General features: G+C 43.0%; 1 protein-coding gene and 1 long non-coding RNA gene across 4 annotated transcripts in view; one reads left to right on the top strand and one right to left on the bottom strand.

The window, feature by feature from the left end:
- Window positions 1-3,431: 3,431 nt before the first annotated feature.
- LOC103723285 (GPI ethanolamine phosphate transferase 3-like) overlaps window positions 3,432-18,631 on the bottom strand; it is a 32,564-nt gene continuing 17,364 nt past the window's right edge. For both annotated transcript variants that reach the window (XM_039120491.1, XM_039120490.1), the window contains 6 exons: window positions 6,686-6,763; window positions 6,333-6,458; window positions 6,157-6,246; window positions 5,082-5,117; window positions 4,915-4,970; window positions 3,432-3,624 (listed from right to left, as the gene is read on the bottom strand). In XM_039120491.1, the coding sequence (XP_038976419.1) occupies window positions 3,447-3,624; window positions 4,915-4,970; window positions 5,082-5,117; window positions 6,157-6,246; window positions 6,333-6,458; window positions 6,686-6,763 (564 nt within the window). In that variant the 3' untranslated portion in view covers window positions 3,432-3,446. The remainder of the gene's footprint in view (window positions 3,625-4,914; window positions 4,971-5,081; window positions 5,118-6,156; window positions 6,247-6,332; window positions 6,459-6,685; window positions 6,764-18,631) is intronic.
- On the top strand, window positions 17,109-17,443 carry LOC120107278. Of its 2 annotated transcripts, XR_005509156.1 has the most exons (3): window positions 17,109-17,150; window positions 17,239-17,314; window positions 17,407-17,443. It is a non-coding gene; the product is annotated as an uncharacterized LOC120107278 (long non-coding RNA). The 2 variants fall into 2 exon arrangements; XR_005509155.1 differs by lacking the exon at window positions 17,407-17,443 and having other exon boundaries at window positions 17,239-17,330.

Genomic DNA, 18,631 nt, shown 5'->3' with positions numbered 1-18,631 from the left:
GGGACTGTGAACCGAGGTGATCCCCCACAGCTTCAACCGACCACAAAAGGTAAGGCTCTGTAAATAGATCTCTGGGCAAGGACAGGGTGAAGGTACCCCTCTGTGGGGTATTCTCCCCTCTGTTCACTGATGAAACAGAGGGGAGGAGACCGGCACAGTGAGGAGACCGGCACGGGAGAGAGAGACAGGAGGAGGACTGCAGGCCGGACCTACAGGCCGCGGGCCGGCCTGAGAACGGCCCGAACCCGAGCCCAACGCCACCCGGGCCGAGCCCAACCGGACTCGGCCTGCGGATGACCGACCCCGGCTAGGGCCGCCCTCGGGCAGAGGGGCAGCCAAGGGATCGCCGGGTCTGGCCGTACCGGCGACCGGCGCGGCCCCGAGGCCACCAGCCTCCTCCGAGCCCCCCCCCCCCGCCTCTCCGCCGGCGAAGAGGTGGCGGCGCGGCTCCCACACACACACAAAAAAAAAAAGAGAGAGGGAACAGGGACTCATCGGTTTATTGTCACGTGCGGCGGCCACCGGCTTCGGCTGCGAGCGTCGCCGGCACGAGCCTCGGCCGCAGGCCGGCCGGGGATGCGGGCGTCGAGCGTCGGCCGCGAGCGCGGTTGAGGGCGTCGCGGGCTTCGGTCGTGGGTGACGGCCGCGAGAGCCGGTCGCGGGAGCCGGCTGTCCGTGGCTCAACCCCTTTCGAGCTCACCCTCCTCTCTTCGCGGCGGAAGGAAGAGAGGAGTCGGGAGAAGCTTTGGGAAGGAGAAGAAAAGAAGAAAAAGAAAAGAGAAAGAAAGGAGAAGAAAAGAAGGAAAAAAAAAAGAAAAAAGAAAAGAAAAAAAAAATGAAATGGGTTAGCCAAATTTGGCTAACCCAAGCCCAATTAGACTAGGCTAAGTCTAAAAATCAAGCCCCAAAGGCTCTAAATTGGGTAAATTGGACTTGGGCTAGATCCTTGGATGGGATCCAAGCAAGTAAGTTCATAGTATGATGAACTAAGAAATTTTATAATAAATAAATGGGGAATAATGTGATCCCTATGGTGTTGTTTTAGGTGATTAAGGATTTGTCACCTGGACTTGAGAAATTTGGAAAGCGAATTGAGGTAAGTAATCTGTCTTAATCCTATCGTAGATCTTGTATTACGTTTTATAAGATGAACCAGTGTTTTTCATATAATTTGAATTGTATGCATGATTAGTGAAGAATGTAAGTAACCTGTCCTAATCCTGTTGTGGATCATGTCATGTTATTAATGTTTTTCTAAGCATTTATTTTAAGTATATATGTTTCATGCATGATATGTTACAATGCATAAGTAACTTGCATGATCCCAGAAGCTATGGCTATGTATGCAACATGATGATACTGATATTTTAATCATGCATGTAAGTTTATAAAGTCTTAGCTAGCCCAGAGGCACTATAATGGGCTCAAAGATGCTACTGAGAATGACTGAGCTGCCATTGGCTGAATAGTAACTGAGCCTGCCCCGCCAGTGGCTGAATAGTAACTGAGCCTGCCCCGCCAGTGGCTGAATAGTAACTGAGCCTGCCCCGCCAGTGGCTGAATAGTAACTGAGCCTGCCCCGCCAGTGGTCGAGTCTGACTTCGCAGTAGCATCCGAGAGAATGGACCACGGCATGCCGGGGGCACGGTTTTATATGCATATATTATGAAAATTTTGTGATTTGCACTACTACCTTGTTTAAATTGCATACATATTATACCATGATGATTATTAGATAAACATGCATGTCAGCTTCTCAAACCCTGATTTACATGTTTAGCCTACTGGTTGATCCGGTAGGATTATGCAGGATTACTTACTGAGCCGTGTAGCTCACATCTGTTTATGCTTCGTTTTCTTTCAGATCCTCATCAGTGATCGCCACCAGATATGTTTTTTATTTTGTTACAGAGCTTCGTATTTTTGGAGAAGCTTATATACTTTTGTACATTTGAATAGCATAGAAGTTCTGTATTTTTGGTTTCAAACTTGAAGGTTGTACTGCAAAACTTTTAATATATATATAAGTTTGAATCCTTTTGGCTACCTGTTACCCCTGTATGAGGCTGCGTGCTACTGTAGGCGATAGTCGGCAATAGCACGGCCGTGTCACGGATCCGGGTCCGGGGCGTGACATAGCCGATGCGCCGGCGTTCACTAGTAGAGGCGTCGAGATCCAGTGGTCGCCCTGCCTCCGCCAGTATCGACATAATAGTTGTCTTGTCCCAGTATTCCACAGGTAGCTCCGGCAGCCGGACCCAGACCACCGTCCGGCTGACAATGTGGGTGCCCGAGTTGAAATCGGGCAACCACTTCTCCATTGCCATAAGCTGGCCCGCCACCAACCACGGGCCAGTCCCCATCGCAACCTCCCGATCATCCTCCGATCCGAACCGGAGGGTCATGAGCCCGTTTGCCATGGAGAAAGCTTCGATCGGAGCCTTTAACTTGCTCCGGGTTTGAAGATCTCGCGCAACCAGCTCCGCCTGGACGCATCGCCCCAGACTCCTCACGATGACGGCCCTTCCCTCCCACTCCGTCCGGGCCTGCTCCAGTCGCTCCGATGGAACCACTACCACCCGAGGGAACCGTCGTTCCAGGTCCACCAACTCCACACTAGGCCGGAAATAGGATATTTCCGGCTGCACTGGTCTCCCCTGAGCCACCGCAGACCACGCCGGAGCCGACACTGCAATCCCTTGCATCGGAGCCGGCCGCTGGAGCCGATCGACACCCATCGGCTTGCCAAGCCCGGGATCTCCCATCGGTCCGCCCACCCAGTGCTCGACAGAATGCCCCTTCACCGCACGATCCTTGAAGCAGCTTCTCTCTCTCTCTCCGCTCGCTCCCTCTCTCTCTCTCCGCTCTGGTTCCTCAGTTTCAGAATGTAACAAAAAGCATAGCAATAAATAAAAATAAAATAAAGGTCAGGTACACCTTGGTGGCTACTTTTCCACCAATCAGTTGTCTAACGCACCCAAACCCCAACTTCTGAAAAATTATCAAGTAATTCTGACATGCTTTCTATGTTTAATGGATCCCTTGATCCTTGCATAGAAATGATATCTTACAAGAAATTCCTTCAACCAAAAAGCCTTGAGAGAACTGTTACATAGCACTCCTCTTAATGTTGCTAGAATTTTGCCTTGTCCACAGCTAGGGCTTTGTTACGTACTGGAGTAGATATTGAAAGATCAAAACACTCCCTATAGGTGACAATGATGGAGAGACAATGAAGTACATAATATACTTATTTGAACATCTTTCCCAAGCAGGAAATTGATATGCACTGTACAATCGACCACATGAAAGGCCACTGGGAGGCTTACTTTCTTGCTATTGAAATATATTTTCCTAAGTAGAAAAGAATAAAAGATCAAATCATAAATATTTTCATTCAATTACGTAGCCCTGTTCCTCCCATTTACACTGAGAATGATGTTATCCTAGCATAAACAAGTGGGCATAAACATTACCTGCCAGCAATTTATGCAGAGAGTGTTGGCATAATTTTGCATCCAAGCTTCCAAATTTGACCAAGATTTGCAATTATTAGTACCCATCTTTTGCCCATCCCATGTAGAAGCACTTAAAGCATATAATTCAGGATTTACATGCCCGATGCTAGAAACAGAATAACAAAAATGTTTCAATGAGACAGCAAAATTCATATATGTTTACTACGGAAATTTTGGAGCAGGTTACAAAAAAAATAACCAACATATAGAACATAATTTGTGAAGACATGTCAAGGAGTTTGTTGTGTGGGTGTGTGTGTGAATATGTGCACGTGTCTATGTTTGTCTGTTTGAAGGATTCACACGCTTATAATACAAACAGGGAGGATGGAAGAAATTCTCTATTTTTTATGAGAAATTAGAGGTTTCTCATTTTACAGACTCTTATTTGTGGTTTGTGGGATATTCTTTGCAAATAAATTTGTAGGCATTTGGTGAAGATGAAAACATTACATCATTCAAGTACATTAAAAATCAGAAGGTTCCTACTAGATGATTTGGTATATGAGTACATACATGGTATGAATTCTTTTCATGGTGAGCTATTATGGTCCAAATAAAGAAGACTTCGAGTAGGTTGTCAATTTATATTATCAGTCCACATAGGGAACATACATATTGCATCCAGAAGATATAACTTACGTGAAAGTCATATATTTATGTTGCAAACTCTGACAGCAGTATAGGTCCAGTTGTCGATAGTTCCTTGGAAGGAAATGCCAATATACACTGTTGGTCGACTACCTTATAGGTGTAAGTATTATTAAATATTTAGGTGCAGTAAGTACCAGTATATACCATACATCATGGATTGCACCAAACAAGTAGGGGCATGATATAGGTGATAAGTACCTATATATTATGTGTATTCATCTGTGCCAGTGTCCATTGACACAAACTGACAGGGACCCACATTTACCCCTGTTCATGGTTTGCTATAAGCTTTGGAGCATAACCAACACGGCATGGCATAATACGGCATACTACCAAGCCATGCCAGTTCATGCCCAGCAGTCGCGTGGTTCAGCACACAGCATTTCAGTCTTTGTATTTGTATGTCAAGTAACAGATTGCTTATTGTCAACAAAAGAGGAAATCAACAAAATGGATAGGTCAATGGCACCAAGAAAATGCAATTGCAAATTTGGGAGGTAAAGACTTGTTATAAAGTAAACAGTTCCCACAAGCACAAACATAAGCATGAGAAATAAGAAAAATTTAGCATTATAAAGCCCTAAAGCCTAGGAAATAAGTGCTCATATAAGAGCACCTCACTGGAGGTAAGACTATTCAATATTTAACAAAATATTATACATCTATAGATAAATTTCCAGGTAAACAAAAATTTTGATATAGTATTATAGCTCTGGCATAAATTCCCATATTTATTATGCACCTTCCAAAAGGAGTAGGAATACCAAGAAGTGCTGCCATGGTTGCTGCAAAATCAAGCTGCAACAAACAAATGACAACAAAAAAATAAACCATGAACTAAAATGAGTTAGAAGAGGATAGATGGTATTGATAAATCAACAGTCTAGAGAACATATGATTGCATCTGACCTGTTGGATGGTGCCAATGCATATCTTTTCTCCATCCTAAGAATTTGAAACATTAACAAACAAAAACATATAAGTAGTTTATGTCAAAGCTTACTGATGCCGACCGCATAATATTTTTCTCAGATATAATAAAACAAGGAAAAAATTTGAGCAGCAAGAGGAATAAAATTAGATAAAGTGCAGAAGAGTCAATAGCTGCACTTCGATTATTAAAGGTTGTTTTGTTTCATTATTTAAGTGATTGCTTCAATTAGTTCAATGAACACACATCAGTTGTTTGACTAGGTCCAAAATTTGTGGGTGCAGGTAAACATCAGATGTCCAAGAATTCAAAGATGATATGATAGTGATACGAACAATACAGGGCCAGTTGGTAACAAAAATTACAACAGTAAAACAGGCTATATATCCCATTAGCTGATAATTCCCATGGAAGTGTTTAGGTGGGCATTTAAAATGCCACCTATGTTGGAGGAACAAACCAATCCGCAGGCAAAATTGAAAATCATTTGTAGCTCTTTATTTATTTATTTTTCCTCTGCTTTTCATGAGAATTTAGAGAAGCAAGATGCACTTTTATTATTTAAATGCAAATGTTTCTATTTTACCACTATAAGCAATGTGGATATATTGTTTTAATCTTCAAAAAATTAATACGTACAGGCAATGCCCATCAAAATTTTAATAATATTTTAAAACTATATAAAGACCATGTGATAAGATAGGTTATTTTCCATTGCATGATATAGAAAACTATTTTTTTAGCAAATCAGAGTCACAAGAACTGCTGAGTAGCTATGTGTTATCCGCTTATCTACAAGTATGCAATTATGCATTTATCTATCTATATTTTGTATAAATTTCTTTCTCATGCCAAAGTGCAATATTATTTTTTTTATACACCAAGGGGCACTGGTAAAAATCAGCATAGCCAAATGATCTGAAAAATATGAGTTCAAATAGGCATTGCTTAAGAATTTGGTCTGAAGATTCCATTTACAACAAGGTATGCAATCTGAATATAAAACAGTTCAATCAGTTACATGAATACACTTCACACAGGTCATAAAAATACCAAATCAAGTTTGCAGGAATTCAAATCAAGAATGGACAAAATAGAAGCTGGAGGGCTTCTCAAACTCATCGCAAATAGCGATGTTTCGACCTGCACAGGATATGGTAATAATCAGCAAGAAGGTAAAATATGAGCATGAATTAATATTTTTGAAAAAAATGAAAAGATGGATAAACCTCCTCAGGAGTGCCTCCACCATGATCACCATTTAAGGTTTGGCCATGATCCCCCATCACAACAAGAAAAGTGTTCTCATGAGGACCACCAGGTCCAGACTGGCTCTTCAGCACATCAACAACTTTCTGCAAAATGGCAGTTAAATATTCAAAAGCTGAGACCAAAGCGTTATGAAGTGCATAAGGATAGTTACACACTAGAATAACTTCCATAATCTAAGTACATTCGAGAAATACTATTCTTCCCTAGTGGCAACATAATTTGCTTCTAAGTCAAAGCAAGAAAAAGAAGCTAGGCAAGAGTGCTTTTACTGCAATTAATATTTAAATAGTTGAATTTCAAGAAAATTTACCTCCAAGATACTATTATATTGTTCCAACTTTTGTATCATTGGAGTAGAATCAACACCAAATATGTGCCCTGCATGATCCTAACACCAGTTGGAGGCACAAGAATTGCAACATTATTGAAAATATAAACAAAGATTGTATGAAAAGCAACTGACAGGGAATTGTTTAATTACTGAGAGCAATAAGATGTAATATTTATGAACTATAAATGAGTGCAATGTCTTTAAAAAAGAATGATTTCTTATGGTTTTGGACAAGCATAAAACAAAATTATTAGAAATCTTGCCAGAATGCATGTCATTTTATTTTAGATGCATTGAACTATGTTGTCAAGAGAACTTCAGAGAATTTATTTTTTTAATAAAAAAAATCTTTAGAAACTGGGATAGCAGATTGACACTAGCCCCTCTTTTTTTTTGAGATATTCAGAATTTCATTCTGCTGAAGTCAAAGTGTCAAAATTTCATGTTTCCGATATTTGCAACACCCCTCTTCCGTCCATGCTTGGAGGCAAAAAGGAGACTTGAAGTCAAAAAAACATGGGATTTCAATTGGATGAACACACAAGATGAAAACCTAGGATCTAAATGCACGGAGTTGGTAGCTTCTCGGACCAAGAAACAATTTTCTCATCATAAAACAGGCAAAGAAACCAGCAAAATAAAGTTTGACAACAAAAGGCTACATTATGGTACATGCATATAGTGTCACTAATTGCACTTAATTTAGAAACCTACCAAGAATCCAAATTGAACCGCTGAGGTCAGACAAAATCCTTAGTGAAGCAGTGAGGTCGGTAGATAGAGCTCCAAGCTGAACAATTAGAGGCTAGGACAATGATTGAACTTGAACTTGGATGAAAAAGCTCACCTAGCATGAACTATCCAACCTAAAACTAGAAAGGGAAGTCCACTTGCCAGAGTTTGTCCAGCGGGGGACCCTCCAATGTTTAAGTCAGCCGGATTCTGGAGGAATAGAAGAAATTTGAGAGAGTTGCAGACTATGGGAGAGTGCGAGAGCTTACGAAAGCGTACCTAGAGGTCCCCATATAACCCCTTATATAGAAAGAGGTTGATGTCTGTTACCGAGTAAGGCAGAAGTGGGCCTTAACTACTTGATAATAGTCCCATGTTGTGCACATGGGGAATCTTAATCTCATTGATCGTACAGTAATGGCTTATTTGCTCGGGATAAGATGTAACCACCCCTCAATTGCGGGATTGTGATTGTTCCTTTAATGGTTATTAATTGCTTTAAATATACTTGAATTGGAGACACGTGGCTTATTGCCGTTGGTCGGTCAGCCCACTCTAATTGGCTTGCTGGTTCAAGTCAGCACCTCAGCCAATACCGAAGATAATAATTTGGTTGACTGTCGTGGCTGCTAGCTCGGTTGGCTGCTAAGACTAGCAGCTTCGTTGATGTCGAGATCATCACTTCGGTCAATTGCCAAAGTCAAGTTGATGAATACATGCCATATCAATTGCCCCCCACATCTGAGTCAAAGTGTCAAAATTTCAGAATTTTAAGATATTCAGAATTTCATTCTGCTGAAGTCAAAGTGTCAAAATTTCATGTTTTCGATATTTGCAACACCCCTCTTTTGTCCATGCTTGGAGGCAGAAAGGAGACTTGAAGTCAAAAAACATGGGATTTCAATTGGATGAACACACAAGATGAAAACCTAGGATCTAAATGCACAGAGTTGGAGATTCTCTGACCAAAAACAATTTTCTCATCATAAAACAGGCAAAGAAACCAGAAAAATAAAGTTTGACGACAAAATGCTACATTATGGTACATGCATATAGTGTCACTAATTGCATTTAATTCAGAAACCTACCAAGAATCCAAACTGAACCGCTGAGGTCAGACAAAATCCAAAATGAAGCAGTGAGGTCGGTAGATAGAGCTCCGAGCTGAACAATTAGAGGCTAGGACAATGATTGAACTTGAACTTGGATGAAAAAGCTCGCCTAGCATGAACTATCCAACCTAAAACTAGAAAGGGAAGTCCACTTGCCAGAGTTTGTCCGGCAGGGGACCCTCCAATGTTTAAGTCAGCCGGATTCTGGAGGAATAGAAAAATTTTGAGAGAGTTGCAGATTGTGAGAGAGTGCGAGAGCTTACGAAAACATACCTAGAGGTCCCCATATAACCCCTTATATAGAAAGAGGTTGATGTCTGTTACTGAGTAAGGCAGAAGTGGGTCTTAACTACTTGGTAACAGTCCCCATGTTGTGCACATGGGGAATCTTAATCTCATTGATCATACAGTAATGGCTTATTTGCTCGAGATAAGATGTAACCGCCCCTCAATTACGGGATTGTGATTGTTCCTTTAATGGTTGTTAATTGCTTTAAATATACTTGAATTGGAGACACGTGGCTTATTACCGTTGGTCGGTCAGCCCACTCTAACTGGCTTGCTAGTTCAAGTCAACACCTCAGCCAATACCAAAGTTAATAATTTGGTTGACCATCGTGGCTGCTAGCTCGGTTGGCTGCTAAGACTAGCAGCTTGGTTGATGTCGAGATCATCGCTTTGATCAATTGCCAAGGTCAAGTTAATGAATACATGCCATATCAATTGCCCCCCACATCTGAGTCCAAGCTATTTCTCAACTCGGATGAAGGAAGTAGTTGCGCCAACTTCACCGAGCTAACTCATTAAGCTTAGCCAAGATTACACCCTTGTCATTTCTGGAACTTCTCGGAAGGTTTGGGAGGTAGCACTAAATGTTTGGCAGCATCTATTGACATCCTCAAAGCATCATCATTTTGGCGGGATTCCCTAGATGACAATTAGACTCTTCAAGAGGATTTGAAGTGGCAATTGGATAACCATTAGATGGTGAATACCAAGCTAACATGTGGCTGCGATCAATTCAGGTAGTTGAATAGTCGCTTTGATCTAGGTCGTCCATCCCTTTATATAAAGGGTTTACCCCTTCTCCTCTCATTTGAGTCTGAGGCGGTTGAGAGCTCTTCCCCGTTGCGTCTGCACCTTAATCTTCTCCAACAAGCGCTACGAGAAGATTTCCATGCACTCTGCTTCCGATGATCGTCATCTTGCCGATCTGGCCAACAACTCGGGGATTTCTCCCTTCAATTCCTCCTAGTCTATTAGAGTAGGCATTCCTTCTTCCTATTCCTCTTCTTGTTCTTTCTCCTTGTTCTGCTTCCTTGTCTTCTTCTTTTTTCCTTCTTTTTTCGATCTTCTTAGATTAGATACGCTCAAAAATGATTGATCTCTTCATGAGCTAGTCGACCGATCCTCCCTCTCTTTAGGCTCCTCCTCGTTCGCCTTCCGATAGCTCAAAGGGAGGGTTTGAAGTTTTCTTTAGACCCGAGGATAAGGAACTAGTCTTGGTCTAGGAGGACCTAGACTAAATTAGGGTTTTATGCTATATTCCTCCTGAATTTTCTTTGGAATTGTCTGGCCCTGATAGCCAGGTAACCAACACTTCCACTGACAGCTCGGTTTATACGAAAAGAGTCTCAAAGTCAGGTTGAGGCTTCCTCTTCACCCTTTCATCAACCATCTCCTAATTTGCTATTCATTAGTCCCAACCCACTTGGTCCCCAACTCCTGGCAGATTATAGTGGGATTTCTTTCCATTTGTCGTCTTCTCGAAGTTTGGCCCACTATCAAACTTTTCTAAAGATGCTTTAATTTGCAAAAGCATCCTCAGAAAAGAAACTAATGATAATTTTCACCTTGAAAAGGCCGCCAGTTGATTCGAGGTACGTCTTTCTCCATTCACAGGTGGAAAGAAAGTTTTTTTTTATTACCTCTGAGCAAGGTTGGGCCTTCAACACCTTCTGGGGTTTACATCTGCTGAGATACACCCCGTGCGATGTGACATTCGCAGCGGAATTCGCATGGGACGTCGTTCATCGGATGAACGTGTCTTGGATCGTAAAATTCAAAAAAATTTCTGGATCCAAATCCAGAAGATCTTTGAACTCATTAGGGAGGGGAGATTACGATCTGAGGAGGGTTGATTAAGATTTATAAAACTGAACAAAAATCAGAGGTTATAAATTTGAAGATCTCATCTTCAAAAATTCTGCAGGTGTAGAACACCGCAGCCTGATGATCTTTCTAGGTTCCTGGTTAAGCCGCACATGTGTCCGACCTCTACAGATATCCACACAAGTATCTAATCATCTGAGATAGGGTCTTACCGAAGTGCTAGCTCCTTGCAAAGACCTCACATGACTATCATGATATTGGAAGAAAAATCAGCAACATACCTCTTTAAAGAAGAACCCTTTCTTCTTCAACCTTGCTCGCAATGGAGGAAGATGAGGGATGAAGCTTTAAGCGTGGATCTTCCTTGCCTTGCTCCGGTGGATGAAGAGGAAGACGAGGTCCCCTTGCTGCCATGGAGAAGGAAGGAAGAAGGGAGGGCTTGAGGCGTGAAGGAAGAACCCTTCTTCCTTGGCGAGTTGATCTCTTCTCTTCCCTTGCTTTTTCTTCTTTCTTTCAACACTTTGGAGAAGGAAGAGGATTAACCCTTGCTGTCGTGGGAGGAAGAGGAGAAGCCTCTTGCTGCCGTGGGAAGGGAGAAGAAAAGAGAAAGGAAGGCATGGAGAGAAGAGGAGAGAATTACTTTATGATGCCTCCTTTGCTACCCTTTTATAGATTGGGTTTAGAGCTTCTCCTAATCTTATTAGAAGTATGGGATAATAACCCACCCTTGGATTATTGCCAAGTGTCCAATCCTTGTGCTCATGGCGCCATCAAATAAATGCATGACATGTATCCACTTAATCAATTGATTAGAGCCTAATCTAATTAGGTTTAATCCCTATGGCGCCATGATCAAGTCCTAATCCAATTAGGCCTTGATCAATTCCAATTACAAGCCCAATTCCTAATCACATTATAGGACCTAGGCTAACTCCTAATCACATTATGAGAATTAGAGCATGCATCCAACGATGCCATGTGGACTTTAAAGTTCGCATAATGTGAACACGACTTAAGTCACATTCATCCTACAACGACATGTGGACTTTAAAATCCGCACAAATCCTGGTTTAATCCAACTGACCCAATCATGAACCCAAATCAATTTGGGTTGAATCCAATTTAATTTGGCTCATTTAAACAGCCCAATTGCAATCCAATTGCAATCAATTCCACTTAATTTTTCTTCCATTAACTCACTAACACTTAGTGGGTTAATTCAATCACCAATCATATTGATGATTGACCTCTATTGTGATTCCAAATCACAATTATGATAGTCTGACTAATTAAATTCTCTATGTGTGTGATCCCGTAGGTTCTATTCTGACTGGTAGTGAGACATATTGAGATCTCCATCTCAATATCACTGAAACTCCTTTCAGTGGACTGAAACAATTTCAGTTCTACTCTTAGGGTTCACTGATCACCAAATGAATGCCTTCGAGTCTCACAATCCACTAGTGACACATAGCAGTATGTGGTGGCAACCCAGCAGAATGGAATATCTGAACCTCTAGGTGCAATTAGCATATGATACAGTCCCTCTATCATTGATCCCGATAGGATGGAGATTATGGATAACTCGTCAAACCCTTTCGTCTGTCATATGTATAATTTATTCGACTTCCAGTTCAAGTTATGAAAAACTCTTTTTCCAAAATATCTGATCAGAAATTTATCGAATTCAGTCTCATAAATCACATAGGATCACTTCTAATCTATCAAGATTGATAGATCCCATCTAGATGCAACCCTATTCCAAAATGAACCTACTACAGCCAATCCGCACCACGAGGACCCGAATGGCTAGGGCCCAAGTTCACATGCTCATCAAACTACAGCAAACTCACAGTGAATAGCTGAAGCATCACTGGTCAAAGGACCAGTCATACAACTGCAGCATAAGTAGTCACTGACAAGTGGATAGACATCCATGTCACTACTTTCTTTGGTCACTCTCAGTACCTTGTTCTCTAACAAGTACTTGCATAATCACTCCAGTATCTTTACACCGTGGACTCGAGACTCGTCCATCTGACTAAGTGATGTGTGCACTAATCTCAGCGGATCGATCACCATCCCTCGTGATGGATCCATCGATCAGGAACATTAAGAAATTAATCCCTAATGACACATGACTTAAATTCTCAACTCCTTGAGAATATGTGTCATCGTCTATTAATTTCTTGGACGATTCATGGACACATACAAACATGAATGAAAAATAAATTGCCCAATCTTATTTATTAATAAGAGTCAAATTACAAATTCATGCCCCAGATTATAAATATGCGTCAGCCACATTGACTTCTAGAGCATACTTCTAACAAAGTCGAAGGCCATTGAACCGAGCTTCAAAGCTGTTAGAGGAAGACCAGAAGTCGCTCAATCTTCTGCTCGGATCCAAGGTGCCCCCTGTGCAGGAGCTACTGGCCGAGCAGACTCTGATTAACATCGACCTGAGCTCGGCTAACCCCCAAAGTGAAAATCTGCCTTCTCTCGATTTCATGCATTAATGGTGATAGTTATTGATCACTTTCTTCTCAGTATTGCAGGAATGAAGGCCTTGTGCTATAAAGGAAGGTTGTCTGGAAAAGAGCGGCCATTGGAGGCAAGCCCCCAGTAAAGAGGCTCAAACAATTCCGACTTTGGCTCCTCCAAAGCCTCCGACTAGAGTCACCTCAGCCCTATCAGAGGGCCAAGCTCAAAAGATGCTCCCCGGGCTGAGATCCAGCCTAAAAAGAAAATTATTTCGCCAATGTGCTCCTGCCTCCTCCAGGCTGGAGGAAATTACTTCACCAATCCGGTCCTGCCTCCGCCAGACACCACTTCTCAGTCGTTGCCGCCCATCACCACCTCTCCTCAGCCCATGTCACCTATTCCAGCTTCCCCTGCACCCGAGCCGAAGATATACATTCCCAAGGTGGTTGATCAAGACTACCAACTTGAGCTTGAACAACACCCAGGTGGCCAAGGAATTAACTCGAGCCATGGTGTGCTTCCCGAGGATAAAAAATCATTCAGAAAGTCCCAGTCGATGAGCCCTTTGAGGACACCTACAAGTCGGTCATCTATATGAGTACCGAACTAACATATCATTAATTCAAATTCCATGTCTTTTGCTCAAATTATGATAGTCTAACTAATTAAATCCTCTATATGTGTGACCCCGTAGGTTCTATTCTGACTAGTAGTGAGACATATTGAGATCTCCATCTCAATATCACTGAAACTCCTTTCAGTGGACTGAAACAATTTCAGTTCTACTCTTAGGGTTCACTGATCACCAAATGAATGCCTTCGAGTCTCACAATCCACTAGTGACACCTAGCAGTATGTGGTGGCAACCCAGCAGAATGGAATATCTGAACCTCTAGGTGCAATTAGCGTATGATACAGTCCCTCTATCATGGATCCCGACAGGACGGAGATTATGGATAACTCGTCAAACCCTTTCGTCCGTCATATGTATAATTTATTCGATTTCCAGTTCGAGTTTTGAAAAACTCTTTTTCCAAAATACCTGATCAGGAATTTATCGAACTCAGTCTCATAAATCATATAGGACCACTCCTAATCTATTCCAAATCACAATTATGATAGTCTGACTAATTAAATCCTCTATGTGTGTGACCCCGTAGGTCAAGGAAAGCCGTACCAGTCCGTCCCGGCCGGTACGGGCCGGTACAAACCGGTCCGGTGCTTGACCGGTACCGGAGACAGACCCCGGTACGGACCCCGTACCGGCCGGTACGGGCCTCGTACCGGTGCGAACCGGCCGGTTCGCACCGGTACGGGTGTTTTTTTTTTTTAAGAAACCACAGCGCTTCGCGCTGTGGTTTCAAAAACCACGCGCCGCGCGTGGTTTTAAGGGAGAAGTGGCCCACGGGCCACTTCTTTCAAAAAAAAAAGTTTTTTTTTGTTTTTTTGGGAACCACAGCGAGGCGCTGTGGTTCCTAAAACCACCGCGTGGTTTCAAAAACCACGCGCCGCGCGTGGTTTTAAGAAGGAAGTGGCCAACGGGCCACTTCTTTCAAAAAAAAAAAAATTGCTGTGGCCGACAGGCCACAGCTTTTTTTCTTTTTTAATGGGAAAGGGAGTGGCCTCCGGCCACTCCTTCCCATTAAAAAACAAGAAAGTGGCCGGCCGGCCACTTCTTTCCGTACCGAATCAACGATCTTAAGCTGGGATTTTCTGTTAATCTGGGATTAACAGCACGATCTTAAGCCTCTCGTTCGGTTATAAAAACCGAACGAGACTCACTTCTTTCCCAAACAATTTGAGGTTGAGAGGTTCTATTTAAGGTGCGGAGACGGAAAGATTTGAGAGATAGCGAGGAGGAGGTCCTGCCCAAAAAATCCAGCGGAGACTATTTAAGGTGCGGTTTTTTTATCCTATATTATTTCATTAATTTTGTTAATAATTTACTTAAAAAAAATAGTTTATAAATTACTTAAATAATAAGATAATGCAAAAATTTACTTTATTAGCTTAATTTTTTGATAAGTTGTCCTTTTATGATAGAAATGGAGCCATCAAGAAAAACGAACCCTGCAAAGCGTGATATTGGCTGGTCTTATGGGCGAAGACTTGGAAGTGAGGGGCAACGACACCAGTTTCAATGCAAGTTTTGCGACAAGGTTTTCAAGGGAGGAGGGGTAACCAGGTTGAAGCAACACTTAGCCGGAAATTCCGGTGAGGTTGCTACGTGCCGAAATTGTCCTAACGAGATTCGTGTGCAGATGAGGCAGAATCTTGCTGAGGCCAAAGAAGCGAAGGAGATGGCTTCCAAGAAGAGGGCGGAGGTCGATCGCCAAGCGGCAGAGCCACCTTCTTATCACTCTAGGGAGCCAGAGGAGGTCGAGGATCTAGATGAGGAGGAGGCAAATATTCAGGCGGCCATGCATGCAAGCCTGGATGATCAGTGGCAGCAGGAGGAGGTGGCCAGGCATAGGGCTCGATTTGGGCCCTCTGCATACAAGTCGGGCGGCGGTTCTCGAAGCACTAGACAAGATCTAGAGTTCTTGAGGACAACTTCAGTAAGGGAGGGCGTCGGCAAAGAACGTGGCCGGATTGCATCTATGCTGGGTGGTTTTGGTAGCCGAAAGAAGTCATCTAGAGGAGTTCCAGAAGGAGCGACAATTCATGATGTAGATCCGCATGCTCTCCCCAGTAGAGATTCAAGGCAGCAGAGGGTAGACACAATGTGGATGAAGGATAAGAAGAAAACTATGTGGCGAGCTATTGGATCCTGGTTTCACTTCAGCCACATCCCAGCGAATGTGGCAGACAATACATACTACAGGTCTGCCATTGCCGCCATACAAGCTGCCGGTCCCGGTGTAGCTCCTCCAGGCCCGAAGGATATATACGGTGAGCTTCTTGACAACAATAAGGAGGAGCTGGAGAATTGGATTGACTCCTACAAGAGCAAGTGGCCCATATATGGACTAACCATCATGTGCGATGGTTGGACCGGTCCGACCAGGCGGAGCATCATCAACTTCCTGACATACTGTGATGCTAAGACCTTCTTCCACAAGTCGATTGATGCTTCGGCTTATGTGCACAACACCTCGTACATGCTGAAACTTATGGAGGATGTGATTGATCTGGTAGGAGAGGAGAATGTCGTGCAGGTCGTCACTGATAATGGGCCGCAATATAAGGCTGTCGGGCAGGTCTTGATGGAGCGGCGGCCACATATTTTCTGGACCCCATGTGCTGCACATTGTATCGATCTTATGTTGATGGACATTGGAAAGATCCGTAGGGTGCAACAAACGGTGGAGACAGCCCAACGCATTACGAGGTATATTTATAACCATAACTGGGTTCTTTCATTGATGAGAAAGTATGCAGGGGGAGAGATTCTGAGACCAGGAGTCACACGGTTTGCTACCAACTTCATCGCACTTGATAGCATACTCGAGAAGAGAGGAGCCCTACGTCAGATGTTTGCCAGTCCCGAGTGGTATGATAGTAGATATTCTTATGCCGGCACTGAAGGGAGCAAGATAGAAGACTTGGTGACGAGACAGCCATTCTGGCAGTGGGCTACTACAATAGTCAAGGCTATCAAACCATTATATGAAGTGCTGCGGGCCGTAGATAGCGAGATCTACCCCCAGATGGGGTTTTTGTATCACATGATGGTCAAGACAAAGGATCAGATTATGGAGGCAGATCCAGCACATGGCCGGTCATACATCAACATCATTGAGCAACGGTGGGGAGCGCAAATGGGTACGGAATTACATCTAGCAGGTAAACTAAGATATAATTATAGTGACAATTATAGTGATGGATATAATTATATAATTATGCTAAGATAGTCTCGTATATGTGCAGCATACTACCTAAACCCCCGGTTTCAGTACAGCATAGATGGAATTGGTATGGATGAAACACTTCTGGATGCTTTGCGTAATGTGATTTACAAGATGGAGGCAGATCCAGAAAAAGCGGCCCTATGTCTTGAAGAGGTAATTATGATTTAGTAATTACTAGCATGTGTAAGTATATCAGCATCTTCAATTATTAACATAGTTTTCTTATGCTTATTTTTCACAGAGCAAATTATTTAGAGAGGGCAGCTACAGTTTTGGCCAACGAGCGGCTGTCGTCAGCAAACACAATATGAATCCAGGTACGTGACACATCAGCAAAACATTCACCTGGTGTTACTTAGTTACTATTATGGAACTATCATATATGTAATTTTCATAAATATTTTTGCAGCTGAATGGTGGGTGCATTTTGGCGGATCCGCGAGAAATCTAAAGCGGATAGCTATCCGGATCCTCTCCCAAACGTCTCCTCTAGTGGATGTGAGCGCAATTGGTCCACCTTCGCCCTTATCCACAGCAAACAAAGAAACAGTTTGACGCAAAAGCGCCTCAACGACCTTGTTTATGTGCATTACAATTTGCGGTTGAGGCTAAAGTGCATCCAGGAGGAAGTGGAGCTCAAGTATACAGATCCGATTTACGGGTCCTTCACCGCTGATGACGATGATCCACTACTCGGCTGGCTTGTAGGCCAGCAGCAGGAGCCCGAGCTTGACGAGCCAGGATCGCCTCCACGACCAGCTACCTTCATAGCCACCGAAGCTGGGGTCGATCCAGAGCAATGGGCTGAGCGCAATATTCCACGCACTCCCAGAGCTGATCAGCTGCAGGCACAGGGGAGCCAGACAGAGAGGGCCAGGAAAGGAAAACAAAGAATCCCAATGGAGAGTGTCGAGGAAGAGACTTGGACTAGCAGCGATGAAGGTTCTGGTGGTGATGGATCTTCTAGCCATAGAGGGAGCGGAGGACAGTATGGTACTCATGAGACACAGCCGGAGGGTAGTCTTTATTTCACCGGTGAGTCCCAATTTATGGGTGCTACACAGGATACGGACCACGGTCGACCACCTGATAGAGATCGTGAGGATATTATTGGATATAGAAGACGGGCTCCTCGAGGTCGTTCAGGAAGACAGGATACGACTGCAGATCCGACAACATACGGATACGGATTCTATTATCCACAGCCTCAGCCTGACGAATACGGATATGGTGCATTGGATTTTGCTTCCGCCATATTTGGATGGGCCCCTACATAATCAGAGGACACCTCTCAGAGCCAGAGCGTGAGCGAGAGATCCGACAGTTCTTATAACCTGGCGCGCGTTCCTTCTGATTGGGTTGATTTGCCTCCTCCTGATTATACTTATGATCCAGATATCTACGAGAGCCATCGGCACTCGTCCCGATTTTGGATATCCTAGAGTACTTTAAATGTATGTAAATGATTGTATCTTAATTTGAAGATATTTTATGTGTATGATTTTATCATTTGGAACGGGAGGAAAACATAACATGCAATCATGCATCATATATGTTTCAAATTTCAACCCTAAATTTAAATATGAAAATATCAAAAATCATGAAAAAAGTAATAAAAAAACATTAATTTTCAC

This window comes from Phoenix dactylifera, unplaced genomic scaffold, assembly GCF_009389715.1.
Source record: "Phoenix dactylifera cultivar Barhee BC4 unplaced genomic scaffold, palm_55x_up_171113_PBpolish2nd_filt_p 000813F, whole genome shotgun sequence".
Classification (NCBI taxonomy): domain Eukaryota; kingdom Viridiplantae; phylum Streptophyta; class Magnoliopsida; order Arecales; family Arecaceae; genus Phoenix; species Phoenix dactylifera.
The sequence above is the reverse complement of the archived record's forward strand: the minus strand, read 5'-3'. Positions and strand labels throughout refer to the sequence as shown.